The sequence below is a fragment of the Oncorhynchus clarkii genome, chromosome 1 (genome assembly GCF_045791955.1).
Source record: "Oncorhynchus clarkii lewisi isolate Uvic-CL-2024 chromosome 1, UVic_Ocla_1.0, whole genome shotgun sequence".
NCBI lineage: Eukaryota > Metazoa > Chordata > Actinopteri > Salmoniformes > Salmonidae > Oncorhynchus > Oncorhynchus clarkii.
The window spans coordinates 13,330,946-13,353,855 of NC_092147.1; the positions used below are offsets into that span (position 1 = coordinate 13,330,946).

The following is a 22,910-nucleotide window of genomic DNA, read 5'->3' on the forward strand; positions in this document are numbered from 1 at the left end:
TAGCTAACACTTTCTCCAACCTTTTAACTTAACTCCTAAAAGTAACCATAACCTTAGTCCTAAACCCTAGTTTAGCTAACGTTAACCAGCTACAATTCGTAAGATATTTTACGTTTTGCAGTTCGTAACATTTAATACGATTTGTAGTTCGTAACATATCATAGTCTCTGATTTCCATATAATATAACACGAAATGCTCTGAGACCAATGCGTTTAAAAACAAAAAATAGTCCGTGTGGACATTTGATGAATTGTTCAGCAGTCTTATGGCTTGGGGGTAGAGCCTTTTGGTTCTAGACTTGGCGCTCCGGTACCGCTTGCCGTGCTGTAGCAGAGAGAACAGTCTATGACTTAGGTGACTGGAGTCTGTGACAATTTTTTGGGGCTGTCATCTGACACCTCCTAGTATATAGGTCCTGGATGGCAGGAAGCTTGGCCCCAGTGATGTACTGGGCCGTACGCACTACCCTCTGTAGCACCTTACGGTCAGATGCAGAGCAGTTGCCATACCAGGCTGTGACGCAACCGGTCAGGATGCTCTCGATGTATTTGATACCATTCCAGCCATTACCACGAGCCCGTACTCCCCAATTAAGGTGCCACCAACCTCCTGGGACTGGGTTTATGAAATTTGGACTCTCCATGGGAACGAGGGCTTTCCTCCGACCCTCCTCGTCTACAGACACGCCCATTTGCTGCAGTTGAGCGTCCATAGCAACAACTCCATGGGGGGGAAGTGACTGACAGGAGTTTTGAAATAATTCCAGTGACACTAAAGTTCTTCAGTGAGGTTTTAGCTAGCTACTTTGCTCTCTCATGGACGCTAATATTTATAACAACGCTATGCAGAACAAAGTTGCTTGGAAGTGGCGAGTTATCGACTACATGCGAACATGCTAATGTTAATTGGGCTCTTTTTGGCTAACGTTAGATAGCTCGCTATAATTAGTATTATTGTTTACATTTTGTAGCTAGCTAATGTTAGTTGAGGATGTCTGCTTCCATAAAATCAAGCCCGTCACCTCCCGTCTTACCGAAACCAGAGGGCCGAAGGATAAAGTCAAGTCATTCTCTTGTATCGCCTGTGGAAGATCATGACAGAGGTAAACTATGGACAGACAGGTGTATGCGTGGTGTTTACATCCTGCTTGTTAAGCTAGCTACTAGCTACACGGTTTGTGCTATCCGGGATCCTTCGGACGTCCCTGGAGTTGACATTTTAAAATGGTTAAGGTTGGTTGGGGGGGACGCCCCAAGGTTCTTACATAGCACTGGCCCTAGTTACATATAGCTTGCAACAGTAACTGTGGCAGAACATGTGCTCTCTCTATTATGTACCTATGAATTCCAATATTTCAGCTTCCAGACATTTTCCCTTACAATACAATACTTTGCAGAACACCTTTATAAATACATTTGATTGATTGACTCAATTGAGCATTATGTTGTATGTTTGTGTCTGTCCTCAGCCCTTTTAGAACTCCCTGAGCTGAAAGAGAAACAGGTGCCAGTGACAGATCGATCAAAGATGCAGCTTGTCCCGATGCAGAATGACTTGATCCCAGATGAGCTCTTGGCCACCCTCACCTCAACCATCTGTCCCCATGATAGGTTGGGACCCCCAAAGCTAACCAAGACCCCCAAAGACTTCAAGGTATGGTTTATGTATGGTAACTGATCCAGGGCTTTAGTGCGGTTTGGTCCAGCATAGATGTCAAATGCCAGAGTCAAGTCTAACCAGATTCCTGTCACATGACACACTACATTGTTTGTAAGTAAATCGTTTTTTTTGTTTGTCTATGGTTGTTTATTCTTGGTTTAACTGCCTCCCTTAGGTCTATGGAATACGACACACGGACGCGGTTTGGCATCACCCAGTTGGACGCAAGAAATACAAATACTTTCTCGACCAACCAACGTCATTGACTGGAGCGGGCAGGTTTGACCAATACGAATTCTTGTTGGGAATTTGCAATGCAAGGGGGGACATGAGCTGCTATATCAGTGTATCTAAATGTTTATAGCAAAATGCATTACTCATTTTCTGTCTGTGATTGTTTTGTGTTGTGTACTGTGTGTTGGCTCAGGGACATCTCCTTTTTGTGTGATTCCATGGCCTCTCAGAGGGAGAGGATTCCCCTGCCACCCATGGCTGACAGGGGCACCACCCACACACAGGGCATTCAAAAGGCAAGCAGAGCCCGGACATGCATATAAAAACACAAATGGACGCTTATATTTTGCAATGTCCGGGGCCCCAGATTGGCATAGGCTGCACATTTTAGACCATTCTATTGGTCCTAAAGGGAAATCTCCACGCACCGGGGAAGCGGGGGATGCAAACGAGTGCACCCAAATGCCATTGCCTTTAAATGTGTGGCCATCGTCAATGAATTGATCTGATTCCAGACACGGTCATTACCAGACACAGTCTGTTCTGTGTTGTTTAACAGGCCCTTGTGTTGTTCTCCCCAGGACATGAGCCTTATGGAGAGCCTCATCCCAGAGGAATATCACATTGTGAAAAACAAAGGGGTTCAAGGACTGGAGTGCTATGACGAGTGAGTGAGGAGGATTCTACTGTGTGTTGTATTTTCCCCCTCCGCTTAATGATAATGTCCTCACCTTCTGACTTCTATTCCTCTCTCCCGTTTTAGTAAATTCACAGTACTGTTGGAGGACGACGAAAGGATGCTCAAAGTCTTTCCATCAATGTGAGTGAAAAAGTGATCATGTCAACATGCAGTGTTCTGAATGACTGTAACAACATGGCAAATGTCTATAGCAGTAATCAGAGTTACAGGAAGTGCAGACTTTTGTTCTATCTCAGCACTAACACCTAATTCAGCTGATCAGATTCTTGATCTGTACACACACTGTAGCTCTCACGACCAGGGTTGGTGACCACTGTTATGTGTGTGTTTCTGTGCGTGTGTGTGTGCGTTTTTGTGTGTGTGTTTGTGTGTGCGTGTGTGTGTTTGTTTGTACGTGCGTGTGTTTGTACGTGTGTGTGTGTATACATGTGTGTGTGTGTGTATACGTGTGTGTGTGTGTGTGTTTGTACGTGTGTGTGTTTGTACGTGTGTGTGTTTGTACGTGCGTGTGTGTTTGTACGTGTGTGTGCGTGTGTTTGTGTGTGTGTATGCCTCAGGAGGCCCAGTGGGCGGCTGGAGGCAGTGCAGCTGATGAAGGTGATGGATGAGATGTTGGACAGAGCAGGGGTCAACCAGGAGTACAGAGCACTGACTGGACTGTCACAGGTAAACCAGGACACAGGGTCAATCCCAAATAGCACCCTATTCCCTAGGTAGTGCACTACTTTCGACCAGGGCATATAAATAATGCACTATATAGGGAATAGGGTGCCATTTGGGATGCAAACAGTATCATGTTTATTCTATAGCTTTCTGTCTCTGACATTTTATCACATTTGTTGTCATGTTTATGACAAGATTATGACACTGTAATGACGTACAGTTCAAATCAAGTGTGACCGAATTGGCATAGGTAACATATGTAAGTTTCCTGAAGTGACATAATGTATGTAACTGAACTGGATTGGACAGGACATTACCGTTGACTTAATTCAACCATCTTAGCTCATTTTTTTCTCTGTGCCTTGTCCACTAAATATGTTTGATGATATCGTTTGCGTTCCAAATGGCACCCTATTCCCTATAGTGTAATACTTTTGACCAGAGCCCTATGGGTCCGGGGTCAAAGTATTACCCTATGTAGTGAATAGTGTGCCATTTGAGACACACATCATCTCTGTGACCCCCTACCCAGATGCAAGGCCTTCTAGAGCTGGTGCGTGTGGAACAGAACATCTACAACATAGTGTTCCATGAGCTGATCAGACAGGTCAGTGTGGAGTGTGCTGAGAGAGGACAGCTCCTGGCTAAGCTCAGGTAAGTACAGGGGGAGGGGACTCCATGAACCTTTTTCTCCAGTGTGCCCTTATGAATGCGATCCAGGATCCAGTTCATACAATGAGTGGACAAAACATTAAGAACACCTGTTCTTTCCATGACATAGACTGACCAGGTGAATCCAGGTGAAAGATATGATCCCTTATTGAGGTCACTTGTTAAATCCACTTCAATCAGTGTAGATGAAGGGGAGGAGACAGATTAAATAAGGATTTTGAAGCCTTGAGAAAATTGAGACATGGATTGTGTATGTGCCATTCAGAGGGTGAATGGGCAAGACAAAATATTTAAGTGCCTTTGAACGGAGTACGGTAGTAGGTGCCAGGCGCACTGGTTTGTGTCAAGTACTGCAATGCTGCTGGGTTTTTCACACTCAACAGTTTCCCGTGTGTATTAAAAATGGCCTCCCGGGTGGCGCAGTGGTCTAAGCTGTGCCACCAGAGACTCTGGGTTCGAGCCCAGGCTCTGTCGCAGCCGGCCGCGACCGGGAGGTCCATGGGGCGACGCACAATTGGCCTTGCGTCATCCGGGTTAGGGAGGGTTTGGCCGGTAGGGATATCCTTGTCATATCGCGCCCGGTGGGCCGCAGTGCACGCTAACCAAGGTCACCAGGTGCACGGTGTTTCCTCCGACACATTGGTGTGGCTGGCTTCCGGGTTGGATGCGCGCCTTGGTTGGGTTGTGTTTCGGAAGACGCATGGCTCTTTTCTCCCGAGCCCGTATGGGAGTTGTAGCGATGAGACAAGATAGTAACTAAAATTCAATTAAATGTTTTTTTTTAAATGGTCAACCACCCAAAGGACATCAAACCAACTTGACAAAACTGTGGGAAGCATTGGAGTCAACATGGGCCAACATCCCTGTGGAACACTTTCAACACCTTGTCGAGTCCATGCCCTGATGAATTGAGGCTGTTCTGAGTGCAAAAAGGAAGGGGAGGTGTAACTCAATATTAGGAAGGGATACTCAGTGTAGGTCTAACTGTGTCCCTCCCTGTGCGCTCCTGTGGTCCAGACAGAGGTATGTGGCTCTGTTGGACCGTATCCCCAGGCAGCTGAAGGGTCTCCACACAGAGACACTGGCCCAGAGAGCTCTGGACCGCAGGCTCACAGAGGAGATCATCTGCTTCAGGAGCTCCATCTCTAAGCTTAACACGTGAGCCTGGGACTGTGGGTGTCTGCAATTACAGAATCTATATTGATATATACAGTACATAATTTAGAAGATTTTTTCCCTTTAGTTATGTATATGATTTTTGTCTGTGTATTCTTGTGCGTGTGCACTTCAGAGAGCTGTGTAAGATGAGGGAGCATGACGAGTATGTGTCCAAGCAGGCTGAGAGAGCACAGGAGGAGCTGGCCAAGGCTCTGGAACAATCACAGAAGAACTCTGAGTAAGTGACTGATTGGCCATCATACCTGCTGCTGTGCATACTGTACACGGACACTATTTACTAAGTTTAATGATTTAAGCTTTGCTCCTTGTCTTCTATCCCTTATCTGAATATGCTTTATGTCTCCTATCCTTCTACCCCCTATCTAAATTGTGCAAACTTTGCAAAGATGAAATCTCTGAAAATAATCTGGGATAATATGTACACAAATGGCTAAATATGAACAAGTAGGAACAACTCTTATCTACTGTACTGTAAACTGTACTTGGATGTATGACCTATGACCTCTATGTACCTGTGTCCTCAGTGTGGTGGGAGAGTACCATGGCCTGTATGAGATGCAGAGGAGGAGATTGGAGGGACAGGTGGCCAGACTGACGGATGAGAGGGACCTGTGGAGCAGAGTCACTTACAACCTGGCCCTCAAGGTCGGTCTCTGTCTGTCTGTCCGCCTGTCCGTTCATCTGTCCTTCTCTCTTTGTTCCTCTGTCTGTCTGTCCGTCCGTCCGTCCGTCTGTCTGTGTCAGTCTGTCCGCCGGTCCGTTCCTACCACTTGTCACTCAAGGTCTGTCGGTCTGTCTTGTCTTGTCTTGTCTGTCGGCCTGCTGTCCTTCTGTCAGTATTTCTGTCTGTCTTTCGGTCTAACTTTCCATCTATCTTGTCTGTTTGTCCGTCCGTCAGTCCTTGTCAGCCATCTTGTCGTAGCATTAGCAACATTAGGACATGTTGAAATACAATAGAATGCTAGGACATATGTTAGGACATACAGTACCAGTAAAAAGTGGACACACCTACTCCTTTACTCGAATAATAGTGAAGACATCAAAACTATGAAATAACACATATGGAGTCATGTAGTGACCAAAGAAGTGTTAAACAAATCAAAATATATTTTAGATTCTTCAAAGTAGTCACCCTTTGCCTTGATGACAGCTTTGCATACTCTTGGCATTCTCTCAACCAGCTTCATGAGGAATGCTTTTCCAACAGTCTTGTAGGAGTTCCCACATATGCTGAGCACTTGTTGGCTGCTTTTCCTTCACTACGCGGTCCATCTCATCCCCAACCATCTCAATTGGGTTGAGGTCGGGTGATTGTGGAGGCCAGGTCATCTGATGCAGCACCATCACTCTCCTTCTTGGTCAAATAGCCCTTACACAGCCTGGAGGTGTGTTTTGGGTCATTGTCCTGTTGAAAAAAAAATGATAGTCCCACTAACCAGATGGTATGGCGTATTGCTGCAGAATGCTGTGGTAGCCTTGCTGGTTAAGTGTGCCTTGAATTCTAAATAAATCACTGACAGTGTCCCCAGTAAAGCACCATCACACCTCCTCCTCCATGCTTCACAGTGGGAACCACTCTTGCGGAGTTCATCACAAAAACACGGCGGTTGGAACCAGACATCTCATATTTGGACTGATCAGACCAAAGGACAGATTTCCACCAGTCTAATGTCCATTGCTCGTGTTTCTTGGCCTAATCAAGTCTCTTCTTTTTATTAGTGTCCTTTAGTAGTGGTTTCTTTGCAGCAATTTGACCATGAAGGACCTGATTGGCGCAATCTCCTCTGAACAGTTGATGCTGAGATGTGTCTGTTACTTGAACTCTGTGAAGCATTTATATGTGCTGCAATCTGAGCTCTAATGAACTTATCCTCTGCAGCAGAGGTAACTCAGGGTCTGCCTTTCCTGTGGCGGTCCTCATGAGAGCCACTTCATAGCGCTTGAAGAAACTTTCAAAGTTATTGAAATGTTCCGCATTGACTGACCTTCGTGTCTTAACCTTTTGCGTGTAGGGGGCAGTATTTTCGTTTTTGGCTAAAAAACGTACCCATTTGAAACGGCCTATTTCTCAGCCCCAGAAACTAGAATATGCATATAATTGTCAGATTATGATACAAAACACTCTAAAGTTTCCAAAACTGTCAAAATATTGTCTGTGAGTATAACATAACTGATATTGCAGGCGAAAACCTGAGGAAAATCCAATCAGGAAGTGCCTCTTATTTTGAAACCTCTCTGTTCCTATGCATGCCTATCCTCAATTTAAAGGGATATCAACCAGATTCCTTTTTCTATGGCTTCCCTAAGGTGTCAACAGTCTTTAGACATAGTTTCAGGCTTTGTTTTGAAAAATGAGCAAGAAAGATCACATTGCGTAAGTGGATAGGTGGGGGATCTGAGTGAGTTTTGCGGCCATTGTTTCTCCCTGTCTTATTGAAAAACCTACACTCCCAGTTGATATATTATCGAATATATATATTTTAAAAACAACCTGAGGATTGATTATAAAAAACGTTTGACATGTTTCTGTGGACATTATGGATATTATGTGGAATTTTCGTCTGCGTTGTCGTGACCGCTCTTTCCTGTGGATTTCTGAACATAACGCGACAAACAAACAGAGGTATTTTGGGTATAAAAATAATCTTTATGGAACAAAAGGAACATTTGTTGTGTAACTGGGAGTCTCGTGAGTGAAAACATCCGAAGATCATCAAAGGTAAACGATTCATTTGATTGCTTTTCTGATTTTCGTGACCAAAGTACCTGATGCTAAGTGTACTTAACGTTTTGTCATGCGATCGATAAACTTACACAAACGCTTGGATTGCTTTCGCTGTAAAGCATAATTTCAAAATCTGAGACGACAGATGGATTAACAAAAGGCTAAACTGTGTTTTGCAATATTGCACTTGTGATTTCATGAATATTAATATTTTTTGTCATATTATTTGACTGTGGCGCTATGCTATTCAGCAGTTGCTGATGACAATTATCCCTCTTAAGGGATGGGTAGCGTCAAGAAGTTAAAGTAATGATGGACTGTCGTTTCTCTTTGCTTATTTGAACTGTTCTTGCCATAATATGTACTTGGTATTTTACCAAATAGGGCTATCTTCTGTATACCACCCCTACCTTGTCACAACACAACTGATTGGCTCAAACATTAAGAAGGAAATCAATTCCCAAAATTAACTTTTAAGAAGGCACACCTGTTAATTGAAATGCATTCCAGGTGACTACCTCATGCAGCTGGTCGAGAGAATGCCAGGAGTGTGCAAAGCTGTCATCAAGGCAAAGGGTGGCTACTGTGTAGAATTTAAAATCTAAAATATATTTTGATTTGTTTAACACTTTTTTTGGTTACTACATGATTCCATATGTGTTATTTCATAGTTTTGATGTCTTCACTGTTATTCTACAATATAGAAAATAGTTAAAATAAAGAAAAACCCTTGAATGAGTAGGTGTGTCCATACTTTTGACTGGTATTGTAGATTTCAAAGTGAAGACGAGGAGAGAAGGGAGCAGAACCGCAGACTTCTCTCGTCCTGATCCTAGTGTTAACTGGGGTTTATTCTTTTGGCACCAAACGGAAGAAACAGGGAGGAGCTACCAGGACATTTTAGTTTTCCGTTGCAAAATATTTTTCTACGAAGTACCGTTATGAATACAACCCTATATATCAGAGTTGTTGATATTGATTTGTTTCCTCCCAGGTGATCAAGTTGAACAACCTCCAGCTGGCCAGCAGGCTTCACGTCAGTGAGCAGACCTGGACCAAGACTGCTGAGCACTTTACACTCTTCCTGACCTCCAAGGTAAACTCCACACTGTCATAGGCCATTCACCGTAGATGGGAATTCCTGCTTTTCTGAAATCATCTATTATTGATACGGTATTCTATTTTTCTATGTTGTCCTGGTCTCGTCCCTCATATACTGACAAATTGACTGAATTGGAATAAAACAACTTCATACTGATGAAAATAATAATGAAACATAAACCTTATATCTCGTAGGACACAGAAGACCTGAACCATATCATGCAGCTGACAGAGCAGTGGAAGGAGCAGGTGACGTCCTTTGTGCAGAGTCTGAGAGAGGCTGAGCACGGTCACTGTGAGGGGATAAGTAGCATACAAGCTGACATCGTCAAATGGCACACGTTTGTTGGCACCAACATCAGGTAGCGTAGACATGCCCACTGGCACCTACTCATAGAAATGACTGTCAGCCTGTCACGAGAGCAGTTGTCATTGTTTTGTCTTCATATCATTGTGATGTTTTTTTGTTTTGTAGGAGCCCGGATCCGAAATTTGAGAAAGTTTCAGAAGAACAGCTTTATTCAGATTTGAAACAGTGGTCCAATGTAAGAATTGTTCTTCTGTTCCTGTTTTAATGTTGAGGTTTTTAACGCTTTCATATGTGTATCACCGGATATATTTTAGTACTAGACTGGAACAAAACCCTGCACACTCTGTGAGTCCTCAGGACCAGGAAAGAAGAATACTGCTCAACTGTATGTCAAGCAAATCGGACCGTTAGCTGAATTTCTTTGGCCACTATACCTATTTTGCCAATTGGTCTGGACCCCTTTACCACATGGAACTGGACCCCTTTACCACACTGAACCCTACTAATCCATCACAACTGACGAGGAGTCTCCGCACGAGGAGGCTATAACAGACTTCCTCCGTTGCGATGTCCCTCTAAGGGTCTTCTGCTAGTTTGCTAGCCCCGGCCAGCTAGCTGTCTGAATCGCCGTGTCTCCAGCCAGCCTCACTACTCACTGGACTCCTGTGATCAATCGGCTATGCATCGTCACTCAATGCATAGGTTTACCTCCACTGAATCCACATCCTACCATACCTTTGTCTGTACATTATGCCTTGAATCTATTTTATCGCGCCCAGAAACCTACCCCTTTTACTCTCTGTTTCAAACATACTAGACGTCCAGTTCTTATAGCCTTTGAATCCTGGCTTAGGAAGACCACCAAAAACCCTGAAATTTCCATCCCTAACTATAACATTTTCCGACAAGATAGAACTGCCAAAGGGGGCGGTGTTGCAATCTAAAATTTTAATACTTTTAAAAATCCACCTTTCCAGAAACCAGAAAGTCTCTCACCGTTGCAGCTTGCTTTAGACCACCCTCTGCCCCCAGCTGTGCCCTGGACACCATATGTGAATTGATTGCCCCCATCTATCTTCAGAGCTTGTGCTGCTAGGTTACCTAAACTGGGACATGCTTAACACCTCGGCCATCCTACAATCTAAGCTTGATGCCCTCAATCTCACACAAATTATCAATGAACCCACCAGGTACAACCCCAAATCCGTAAACATGGGCACCCTCATTGATATCATCTTAACCAACTTGCCCTCCAAATACACCTCTGCTGTCTTCAACCAAGATCTCAGCAATCCCTGCCTCATTGCCTGCAACTGTAACGGGTCTGCGGTCAAATGACCACCCCTCATCACTGTCAAACGCTCCCTAAAACACTTCAGCTTGCAGGCCTTTCTAATCGACCTGGCCTGGGTATCCTGGAAGGATATTGACCTCATCCCGTCCGTAGAGGATGCCTGGTTATTCTTTAAAAGTGCCTTCCTCACCATATTAAACAACCATGCCCCTTTAAAAAAGTGTAGAACCAGGAACAGATATAGCCCTTGGTTATCTCCAGACCTGACTGCCCTTGACCAGCACAAAAACATCCTGTGGTGTTCTGCATTAGCATCGAATAGCCCCCGTGATATGCAACTTTTCGGAGAAGTTAGGAACCAATATACAGGCAGTTAGGAAAGCTAAGGCTAGCTTTTTCAAGCAGAATTTTGCATCCTGTAGCACAAACTCAAAAAAGTTCTGGGACACTGTAAAGTCCATGGAGAATAAGAACACCTCCTCCCAGCTGCCCACTTCACTGAGGCTTGGAAACACTGTCACCACCGATCCACCACCAATCCACTATAATTGATCCGCCACCAATCCACTATAATTGAGAATTTCAATAAGCATTTTTCTACGGCTGGCCATGCTTTCCACCTGGCTAACTCTAGCCCGGTCAATAGCCCTGCACCCCCCACAGCAACTTGCCCAAGCCTCCCCCATTTCTCCTTTGCCCAAATCCAGATAGCTGATGTTCTTAAAGAACTGCAAAACCTGGACCCCTACAAATCAGCCGGCTAGACAATCTGGACCCTCTCTTTGTAAAATTATCTGCCAAAATTGTTGCAACCCCTATTACTAGCCTGTTCAACCTCTCTTTCGTATCGTCTGAGATTCTCAAAGATTGCAAAGCTGCCGCGGTCATCCCCCTCTTCAATGGGGGAGACACTCTAGATCCAAACTGCTACAGACCTATATCTATCCTACCCTGCCTTTCTAAGGTCTTCGAAAACCAAGTTAACAAACAGATTACCGACAATTTCGAATCCCACCGTACCTTCTCCGCTATGTAATCTGGTTTCCGAGCTGGTCATGGGTGCACCTCAGCCACGCTCAAGGTCCTAAATGATATCATAACCGCCATTGATAAGAGACATTACTGTGCAGCCATATTCATCGACCTGGCCAAGGCTTTTGACTCTGTCAATCATCACATTCTTATTGGCAGATTCAACAGCCTTGGTTTCTCAAATGATTTTCTTGCCTGGTTCACCAACTACTTCCCAGACAGAGTTCAGTGTGTCAAATCGGAGGGCCTGTTATACGGACCTCTTGCAGTCTCTATGGGGGTGCCACAGGGTTCTATTCTCGGGCCGACTCTCTTCTCTGTATACATCAATGATGTCGCTCTTGCTGCTGGTGATTCTCTGATCCACGTCTACGCAGAAGACACCATTCTATATACTTCTGGCCCAGTGTCGTTGGACACTGTGTTAACTAACCTCCAGACGAGCTTCAATGCCATAACTCTCCTTCCGTGGCCTCCAACTGCTCTTAAATGCAAGTAAAACTAAATGCATGCTTCAACCGATCGCTGCCCACACCTGCCCGCCCGTCCAGCATCACTACTCTGGACGGTTCTGACTTAGAATATGTGGACAACTACAAATACCCAGGGGTCTGGTTAGACTGTAAACTCTCCTTCCAGACTCACATTAAGCATCTCCAATCCAAAATGAAATCTAGTATCGGCTTCCTATTCCGCAACAAAGCATCCTTCACTCATGCGTCAAACACCCTCGTAAACCTGACCATCCTACCGATCCTCGACTTCGGCGATGTCATTTATAGAATAGCCTCCAACACTTTACTCAACAAATTGGATGCAGTCTATCACAGTGCCATCTGTTTTGTCACCAAAGTCCCATATACTACCCACCACTGCAACCTGTACGCTCTTTTGGCTGGCCCTCGCTTCATACTCGTCGCCAAACCCACTGGCTCCAGGTCATCTACAAGTCTTTGCTAGGTAAAGCCCCTCCTTATCTCAGCTCACTGGTCACCATAGCAGCACCCACCCGTAGCATGCGCTCCAGCAGGTATATCTCACTGGTCACCCCCAAAGCCAATACCTACGTTGACCGCCTTTCCTTCCAGTTCTTTGCTGCCAATGACTAGAACGAACTACAAAAATCGCTGAAGCTCGAGACTCATATCTCCCTCACTAGCTTTAAGCACCAGCTGTCAGAGCAGCTCACAGATCACTGCACCTGTACATAGCCCATCTGTAAATAGCCTGTCCAACTACCTCATCCCCATACTGTATTTATTTATTTATTTATCTTGCTCCTTTGCACCCCAGTATCTCTACTTGTACATTCATCTTCTGCACATCTACCATTCCAGTGTTTAATTGCTTTATTGTAATTACTTCGCCTCCATGGTCTATTTATTGCCTCACCTATTTATTGCCTTATCTTACCTCATTTGCACACACTGTATATATACTTTTTTTCTACTGTATTATTGACTGTATGTTTGTTTATTCCACGTGTAACTGTGTTGTTGAGTGTGTCGAACTGCTTTGCTTTATCTTGGCCAGGTCGCAGTTGTAAATGAGAACTTGTTCTCAACTAGCCTACCTGGTTAAATAAAGGTGAAATAAAATAAATACAAATTTTTAAAAAAAGTTAAGAACAGATATTTACATTGACTGCCTACCCAGGCCAAACTCAAACCTGAACCACACTAGGCCAATTGTACGCCGCCCTATGGGACTCTAAATCACGGCCGGTTGTGATACAGCCTGGAAGCGAAACAGGGTCTATAGTGACGCCTCTAGCACTGAGATGCAGTGCCTTAGCCTCTGACCCACTCGGGAGCTGCTGCTGTGAGTCAGGTATAACGGACAGTCCCACTGACATCTCCATCCTCTCCCCCATCCTTCAGGCGTTGACCATTCAGTGTGAGCGCTACGGGGGCGAAGACCTCCTCTCCTGCCAGGAGACCCTCAACATGCTGGGCCAGCTGCAGGAGGCCTGGGAGGAGGTGGGCCTCCGGCTCTTCAGGAGACACCCGGCCCCAGACGGCGAGCCCCCCAGGGGCCAGGAGGCCATGAGGGAGCTGGGCCTGGCCGTGTCGGAGCTCCACAAGCAGCTGGGCACGCGCATCAACGGCGAGAGTGGTGAGCTTAGAAATGGAATGACCCATCGTCACAGAAAAGTTTATTAGAATTGGGCTGCATGTTCTATAGATTGTATTTCTATGGCGGTGAGAGAGTGTGAGAGACGGACGCAGTCTGGAGGGAATATACAGCAGATCCCAGGAAACCGGAGCCGAAGGTAGAATTCTGGAGAACTACGTACTGGGTGTGCAGGGTTTTTTTCATCCCATCACGAACCCCCCCTGATTCAACAAATGTTGGTCCATACTGAAGAACCCTGATAATCCCATACATACCTGAATGTATCCCTTACCAACAGGTCTGTGTGGCCCTTTCAGGAATCCACAAGCAACTGATGAGTCTGGTCGGGGTGATGGAATTCTGGGCCACCCGACTGAAGGCCCTTGTTGGCCGCACCGAGAGGCTGCCCCACTGTGATTGGCTGAAGCTGGAGAAGGCCCTGGGTAGCTGGATGTTACTGGCGGAGGAGTCCTTGAAGCACGTCCACAGCACCCAGCCTGAGAATGAGAGGGTCAAGCACAAACCACACGTCCAGTGAGTTCTCCTGGCTCCTCTTTGTACGTTATATGTTTGTCCCAAATGGCACAATATTCCCTGTATAGTACACTACTTTTGACCAGAACCCGTTTGTTGCAAAGCTTCTTTTTTTTTTTTGTCAAACAATTTGTGTCTATTCCAGGATCGAGATCAATGATGTCTTCAATACTCTCCGGGAGTTCATCTTGACCCAAGCCAACTTCTTTGACTGTGAGAACCGAAGGCTATGTGAGGAGGTACTGGAGATGGGCATAGCTGTCCCTGGATAGCAATTCCTTTACCTGCTATTGGAATGTGTGTACGTTTGATTTTATGGATGCATTCCAAATTGCACTCTATTCCCTTTATAGTGCACTGGTTTTGACCAGAGACCTGGGAAGATATTAGGTGCGTTCCAAATGACACCCTATTCCCTATATAGTGCACTACTGTTAGGGAATAGGGTCACTATAAAAGGAGTAGAGTACCCCTCCAGCCCCTACGTATTGTCTCTGGCCTGTGTTTCCAGGTGAACTCCATCCACACGGCTCTGACTCGCTGGATGGTGGACATGCTCCTCCAGATGGTCCCAGACCACTGTGACGACCAGGAGCAAGACGCCCTGCCAGGGATCAACACCACCGCCATCATGGAGGTCTCCCTGGAGCAACTAGAGGAAGACGCCAAGAACCTCTCAGAGAAACTGGACTACTTCTCCAAATATATCACCAGGTAAATATCAAATCAATCTTTATTTGTCACATGCGCCGGATAAGTGTAGACCTTACTGTGAAATGCTTACTTACAAGCCCTTAACCAACAGCGGAGTTCAAGAAGAGTTAAGAAAATATTTACCAATTAAACTAAAGTAAAAAATAATAATAATACATTTTTTTAAGTAATAATAAAAATAAGTAACACAATAACACAACAATAACGAGGCTATATCCAGGGGTACTGGCACCGAGTCAGTGTGCAGGGGTACAGGTTAGTTGAGGTAATTTGTACATGTAGGTAGGGGTGAAGTGACTATGCCTAGATAATAAACAGCAAGTCGTAGCAGTGTACAAACAAATGGAGGGGGTACCGGTGGCCATTTGTTTAATTGTTCAGCGGTCTAATGGCTTGGGGGTGGAAGCTGTTAAGGTGCCTTTTGGTCCTAGACTTTGCGCTCTGGTACCGCTTGCTGTGCAGTAGCAAGGAAAACAGTCTAACTTGGATGAATGGAGTCTCTGACAATTTTATGGGCTTTCGTCTGACACCGCCTGTTATATATGTCCTGGGTGGCAAGAAGCTTGGCCCAAGTGATGTACTGGGCCGTATGCACTACCACCTGTAGCACCTTACCGTCAGATGCTGAGCAGTTGCCATACCAGGCGGTGATGCAACCGATCAGGATGCTCTCGATGGTGTAGCTGTAGAACATTTTGAGAATCTGAGGATCCATGCCAAATCTTTTCCGTCTGCTGAGGGGGAAAAGGTTTTGTCGTGCCCTCTTCACAACTGTCTTGGTGTGTTTGGACAATGATAGTTCGTTGGTGATTTGGACACCAAGAAACTTGAACATCTGGACCCGTTCCACAACAGCCCTGTTGATGTTAATGGAGGCCTGTTCGGCCTGCCTTTTCCTGTAGTCCACAATCAGCTTGTCTTGCTCACATTGAGGGAGAGGTTGTTGTCCTGGCACCACACTAACAGTTCTTTGACCTCCTTCCTATAGGCCGTCTCCTCATTGTTGGTGATCAGGCCTACCACTGTTGTGTCGTCAGCAAACTTAATGATGGCGTTAGAGTCGTGTTTGGCCACGCAGTCGTGGGTGAACAGGGAATACAGGAGGGGACTAAGTACACACCACTGAGGGGCCCCAGTTTTGAAGATCAGCGTGGCAGACGTGTTATTGCCTGCCCTTACCAACTGGGGGCGGCCCGTCAGGAAGTCCAGGATCCAGTTGCAGAGGGAAGTGTTTAGTCTCAGGGTCCTTAGCTTAGTGATGAGCTTTGTGGGCACTATGGTGTTGAAGGTTTTTTATTTTTTTTTCACGTGTTCCTTTTGTACAGGTGGGAAAGGGAAGTGTTGAGTGCGATATCTGTGGATCTGTTGGGGCGGTATGCGAATTGGAGTGGGTCTAGGGTATCCGGGAGGATGCTGTTGAGGTGAGCCATGACCAGCCTTTCAAAGTACTTCATGGCTACTGATGTGAGTGCTACGGGGCGGTAATCATTTAGGCAGGTTACCTTCGCTTCCTTGGGCACAGGGACTATGGTGGTCTGCTTGAAACATTTAGGTATTACAGACTCGGTCAGGGAGAGGTTGAAAATGTCAGCGAAGACACTTGCCAGTTGGTCCGGACATGCTTTGAGGACACGTCCTGGTAATCCATCTGGCCTGCGGCTTTGTGAATGTTGACCTGTTTAAAGGTCTTGCTCACATCGGCTACCGAGAGCGTTATCACACAGTCATCCAGAACAGCTGGTGCTCTCGTGCATGCTTCAGTGTTGCTTGCCTTGAAGCGAGCATAAAAGGCATTTAGCTCATCTGGTAGGCTCTCGCCTGGGTTTCCCTTTGTAGTCCGTAATAGGGCATAGCGGGGTGAGATCTTGCGTGGAGCCCCAGATCGAGGGAGATTATCAGTGGTATTGTATGTCTTCCATTTCATAATAATTGCTCCCACAGTTGATTTCTTCAAACCAAGCTGCTTACCTATTGCAGATTCAGTCTTCCCAGCCTGGTGCAGGTCTACAATTTTGTTTCTGGTGTCCTTTGACAGCTCTTTGGTCTTGGCCATAGTGGAGTTTGGAGTGTGACTGTTTGAGGTTGTGGACAGGTGTCTTTTATATTGATAACAAGTTCAAACAGGTGCCATTAATACAGGTAACGAGTGGAGTGTGAGAGCCAGAAATCTTGCTTGTTTGTAGGTGACCAAATACTTATTTTCCACCATAATTTGCAAATAAATTCATCAAAAATCCTACAATGTGATTTTCTGGATTTTTTTTCTTCTCATTTTGTCTGTCATAGTTGAAGAGTACCTATGATGAAAATTAAGTGGGAGAACTTGCACAATTGGTGTCTGACTAAATACTTTTTTGCCCCACTGTATGTACATACGGTCACTGTGGGGACGACGTCGTCGATGCACTTATTGATGAAGCCGATGACTGAGGTGGTATACTCCTCAATGCCATTTATCAGAAGCTTTTTTCCGACTTACAGTAGTGCGTGCATACATTTTCGTGTGGGTGGCCCCAGAGGGAATCGAACTCACAATCCTGACATTGCAAGCGCCATGCTCTACCAACTGAGCCACACTGGATCGTAAATTTTGTAAGCATACCGATGAGTAGATCATGGGGATTTCGGGTGTAAGAAGATGGTTCACACTAACTCAGAGATTTTTTTTCTCTCTCTCTGTGCAGCTCTTGTCGGGCCATTGTGGAGGAGGAGATTCAGAGGAGCATGGCTCGGGATGACTCAGAGAATGAGCTTTCTGAGCTCAGTAAACTGCAGGTACTCACTGACCCACACAAAGGCTTGCTGTGTAGAGCCTGCTAACATTCTCATTGTTTTGCACTCAAGGATGTGAATGCTAAGCTTGTGTGTTTGTGCTCGTGTGTGCATGCGTGTACATGTGTTTGTGTGTGTGTGCGCGCGTTCACGCTGCTCAGAGGGAATGTGGCGAGTGGATGGAGTCCTGTCGGATCCTGCTGTCCGACAAGAAGGGCAGTCCCGTGGAGCTGCTCGTCACACTGAATTTGGTCCATCGTTCTTTCACGGAACTCCTTCCCTCTGCGATGCCCAGCATGGAATCTCTGGTGAGCCTGTCATAATCCTTTACTGTGATCCCTTGCTACCTTGCAGTTAGCCACCTGATGTGTGAATACCATCCCACTGGGCACTGACATCAGTTTAATGTCTAGTTTTGATTTACATTTGATTGAGATGTCAACTAACGTAAATTCAAAGTCAATGAATTTTTTTGCCATATCATTGTAGGTTAAATATATAGATGTAGGTAAAAAAAAGAATAATCCCAAATTCCTTCATGTTGATGACTTCTTTGAAACCCAATCAGTTTTCCGTTTTCATTTGTGAACATCAGTAGGAAAAATATAGCCTAAATTGTTGTTGGTGAAATGACGTGGAAACAACGTTGATTCAACTAGCTTGATGGCTGTTTTGATGTAATTTTAAACATTTTTAAAAAGTAAAGTGCTTTGTTTATGTGATATAAACTCAGCAAAAAAAGAAACGTCTTCTTACTGTCAACTGCGTTTATTTTCAGCAAACTTAACAAGTGTAAAAATTTGTATGAACATAACAAGATTCAACAACTGAGACAAACTGAACAAGTTCCACAGACATGTGACTAACAGAAATGGAATAATGTGTCCCTGAACAAAGGGGGGGTCAAAATCAAAAGTAACAGTAAGTATCTGGTGTGGCCACCAGCTGCATTAAGTACTGCAGTGCATCTCCTCCTCATTGGACTGCACCAGATTTGCCAGTTCTTGCTGTGAGATGTTAACCCACTCTTCCACCAAGGCACCTGCAAGTTCCCGGACATTTCTGGGGGGAATGGCCCTAGCCCTCACCCTCCGATCCAACACGTCCTAGACATGCTCAATGGGATTGAGATCTGGGCTCTTCGCTGGCCATGGCAGAACACTGACATTCCTGTCTTGCAGGAAATCACTCACAGAACGAGCAGTATGGCTGGTGGCATGGTCATATGCTGGAGGGTCATGTCAGGATGAGCCTGCAGGAAGGGTACCACATGAGGGAGGAGGATGTCTTCCCTGTAACGCACAGCGTTGAAATTGCCTGCAATGACCACAAGCTCAGTCCGATGATGCTGTGACACACCGCCCCAGACCATGATGGACCCTCCACCTCCAAATTGATCCTGCTCCAGGCCTCGGTGTAATGCTCATCCCTTCGACGAAAAACGCAAATCCGACCATCACCCCTGGTGAGAGAAAACCGCGACTTGTCAGTAAGAGCACTTTTTGCCAGTCCTGTCTGGTTTGTGCCCATAGGCGACGTTGTTGCCGGTGATGTCTGGTGAGGACCTGCCTTACAACAGGCTTACAAGCCCTCAGTCCAGCCTCTCTCAGCCTATTGCTGATATTCTGAGCACTGATGGAGGGATTGTGCGTTCCTGGTGTAACTCGGGCAGTTGTTGCCATCCTGTACCTGTCCTGCAGATGTGATGTTCGGATGTACCGATCCTGTGCAGGTGTTGTTACACGTTGTCTGCCACTGCGAGGACGATCAGCTGTCGTCTCACAGTACGGACATTGCAATTTATTGCCCATGACACATTTGCAGTCCTCATGTCTCCTTGCAGCATGCCTAAGAGACGGAACCCAAACTGGCTGCGCGCGCGCGCCATCGTGCATAAATGTATTTTGTCCCCCCACACCAAACGCGATCACGACACGCAGGTTAAAATATCAAAACAAACCAATTATATTCATTTGGGGACAGGTTGAAAAGCATGAAACATTTATGGCAATTTAGCTAGGTAGCTTGCAATTGCTAGCTAATTTGTCCTGGGATACAAACATTGAGTTATTATTTTACCTGAAATGCACAAGGTCCTCTACTCCACCAATTAATCCACACATAAAACAGTCAACTGAATCATTTCTAGTCATCTCTCATCCTTCCAGGCTTTTTCTTCACTTGACTTTATATTGCGATTGGCAACTTTCATAAATTAGGTGCATTACCGCCACTGACCTCGTTTGTCTTCAGTCACCCACGTGGGTATTACCAATGAGGAGATGCCACGTGAGTACCTGCTTCTATAAACCAATGAGGAGATGGGAGAGGCAGGACTTGCAGCACGATCTGCTTCAGAAATAGAACTGACTTCTATTTTAGCCCTTGGCAACGCAGACGCTCGTTGGCGCGAGCAAACAGTGTGGGTGCAATAATTTAATAATATAGATTTCAAAATGTATTTTGCAACGATCATGCACGCGACGCGAGCGATGTAGTCAGCCTGTAAGGCACGTTCACGCAGATGAGCAGGGACCCTGGGCATCTTTCTTTTGGTGTTTTTCAGTGTCAGTAGAAAGGCCTCTTTAGTGTCCTAAGTTTTCATAACTGTGACCTTAATTGCCTACCGTCTGTAAGCTGTTAGTGTCTTAACGACTGTTCCACAGGTGCATGTTCATACATTGTTTATGGTTCATTGAACAAGCATGGGAAACAGTGTTTAAACCCATTACAACAAGCATGGGAAACAGTGTATAAACCCATTACAACAAACATGGGAAACAGTGTGTAAACCCTTTACAGTGAAGATCGGTGAAGTTATTTGGATCTTTACGTATTATCTTTGAAAGACAGGGTCCTGAAAAAGGGACGTTCATTTTTTTGCTGAGTTTATAATTACATCACCTGCTTTCCTCAGATGAACCTACCGACAGTTGTTCCACTAGAAGCTTTGGATGAAGAAGAGGAGCCGAACAAGAAGAGTCCAATGGAATTCATTGAGGTCGTACACATGGTGAGCTTAGACCTGCAGTAGCTACACCAAAGAATACTACTAAAACATATTTTGAAACAAAGCTGGCCGTGTCCTATTCCAGTACCTGAGAGGTGTTCAACAAGGACTCCTAATCCAAATCATTGAAATTACCTGACTTGGTACCGGTACCCCCTGTATATAGCCTCGTTATTGTTACTTTTTATTTTATTTTTTTACTTTAGTTTATTTAGTAAATATTTTCTTAACTTTACTTCTTGAACTGCATTGTTGGTTAAGGGCTTGTAAGTGAGCATTTCACGGTAAGGTCTACCTCTACCTGTTATATTTGGCTATGTGACAAATAACATTTGATTTGACTTGCAAGTGACTTGTTTTTATACAGCTCTGGGGTGAGATCTAGAATGAGCTTCCCATCCCCCAATCCTAATCTTTACCATTAATGGGGAAATGCTAAACGGACCCTAGTTCTATTAGCAACTTCACCCATCACATATTTTCACTCACGATTTAATATTGTTCAGAGAGCCAGAGGTTGGATGTCTCATCGACTGCAGTTTTGGAATTGTTCTGCAATACCTATTTTTGACCTGTAGGTGGAGGCAGAGTACCCAGAAGAGGCCTTGGAGTGCTCACTGGCCGGCTCTATTATGAAGCTGATAGGCCATGATGGTAACATCATTGAGCGAACCCTGGGGGAGGATACTATTCAGCTGGATGGGGTCAGTACATGGTGCTGTGTGTTTTACCAGTATATAATTTCATTATGAAAACATTGTTGTAGAAAGACAGACATTCAGATCCAATGTCCAAATCTTCTTTGTTTGGCCCTCGGCAGACTGAAGACATGGTTGCCCGTCCACACACACCTAACGGTCAGAGAGCCTTTGATGCCCTGGCCACAGTAGGGGTTCTGCAGCACGAGTTACTGTAAGTTATTTGTCATTCATGAGCGGCCACACTATCTAAAGTGCTTCACTTTATTTTTTTGTCCGACAAGGGCCATCTTGCCTGTGTGCTTTTTTGATTTTGTGTGCCTGTTTGTCTCTGTCTGTCTGTACCTGCCTGTCTGTCTGTACCTGTCTCTCTGTCTGTCAGTGGGGTTGAGGCTCGTGTCCAGCGAGCAGAGGAGCGGGCCCTAAAGGCAGAGGAGGCCCTCCAGGCTGCGCTGGAGAAGATCCAAGATCTGGAGAGACAGCTACAGGGTAGGCCCAGTCTGGAGGCCAAAGGTAGGTCAACACCGTAACACACCTCTGTGATAGGTCAACACCGTAACACACCTCTGTGATAGGTCAACACCGTAACACACCTCTGTGATAGGTCAACACCGTAACACACCTCTGTGATAGGTCAACACCGTAACACACCTCTGTGATAGGTCAACAATATAACACATCTGTGATAGGTCAACACACCGCTGTGATAGGTCAACAGCGTAAAACACCTCATTGATAGGTCATCACTGTAACACCCCTTCAGTGATAGGTCAAAACTGTTGAATTTGTGTTTTGGACACTCATCCATACAATTTGCATTGCAGTGAGCAAGCAGTCTGTGGCAGCGTCTCCCAAGTCAAAGGTGTCCAGCCCTGAACCCAAACCAGTGAGTCAGAAGCCTGAGCCTAGCCCCAGACAAACCAAGCCCAAAAAACGCTGAACCCTGAAAACAGTACTGTAGCTTCAGATGTAATGTGAAACTCTGCTCCTCTGAGGATCCAACGACTTTGTATTTGACAAACGAATAAACGCAAAGTGATGTCTAAGTATTGTATGACTTGGCGTTCAACAATGTTTAATCAGTTGCCTTTTTTTGGGTTGTTCTGTCATCTGCATGCTATTTGTTAAGCAATCATGTCCTTACAACAAGGTTATGTGACATTTGGTTCCCTCTATAGTCATGTTTATACTATATGGTTCTATAGTCATGTTTATACTATATGGTTCCCTCTCTAGTCATGTATATACTATATGGTTCCCTCTGAAGTCATGTATATACTATATGGTTCCCTCTATAGTCATGTTTATACTATATGGTTCTATAGTCATGTTTTTACTATATGGTTCCTTTTCAATAATAATAATATTTATTTATTATGGACCCTATTTACCCTCATATTACCCTGTCTGATTTAGCTGGTTTGCAGTGTGTCGTCATCAGTATACAATTAAAACATATTTCTACTGAGTTATATAAAACAGAGTTATATTTTCACA

General features: G+C 45.1%; 2 protein-coding genes across 2 annotated transcripts in view; one reads left to right on the forward strand and one right to left on the reverse strand.

Moving 5' to 3' along the window:
• LOC139424294 (zinc finger protein 112-like) overlaps positions 1 to 22,910 on the reverse strand; it is a 38,729-nt gene that overhangs the window by 5,748 nt on the left and 10,071 nt on the right. The window lies entirely within an intron of this gene.
• Positions 992 to 22,487, forward strand: LOC139415183 (axonemal dynein light chain domain containing 1). The gene is made up of 25 exons (XM_071163082.1): positions 992 to 1,103; positions 1,470 to 1,654; positions 1,836 to 1,939; positions 2,088 to 2,190; positions 2,476 to 2,561; positions 2,658 to 2,714; positions 3,152 to 3,260; positions 3,790 to 3,911; positions 4,947 to 5,087; positions 5,221 to 5,325; positions 5,633 to 5,753; positions 8,828 to 8,929; positions 9,130 to 9,296; positions 9,410 to 9,479; positions 13,451 to 13,685; positions 14,003 to 14,219; positions 14,365 to 14,458; positions 14,731 to 14,933; positions 17,618 to 17,708; positions 17,867 to 18,013; positions 20,623 to 20,706; positions 21,294 to 21,419; positions 21,536 to 21,627; positions 21,796 to 21,926; positions 22,238 to 22,487. Exons 1-25 carry the CDS (start codon positions 992 to 994, stop codon positions 22,351 to 22,353), a joined length of 3,120 nt encoding a protein of 1,039 aa, XP_071019183.1. The 3' UTR covers positions 22,354 to 22,487.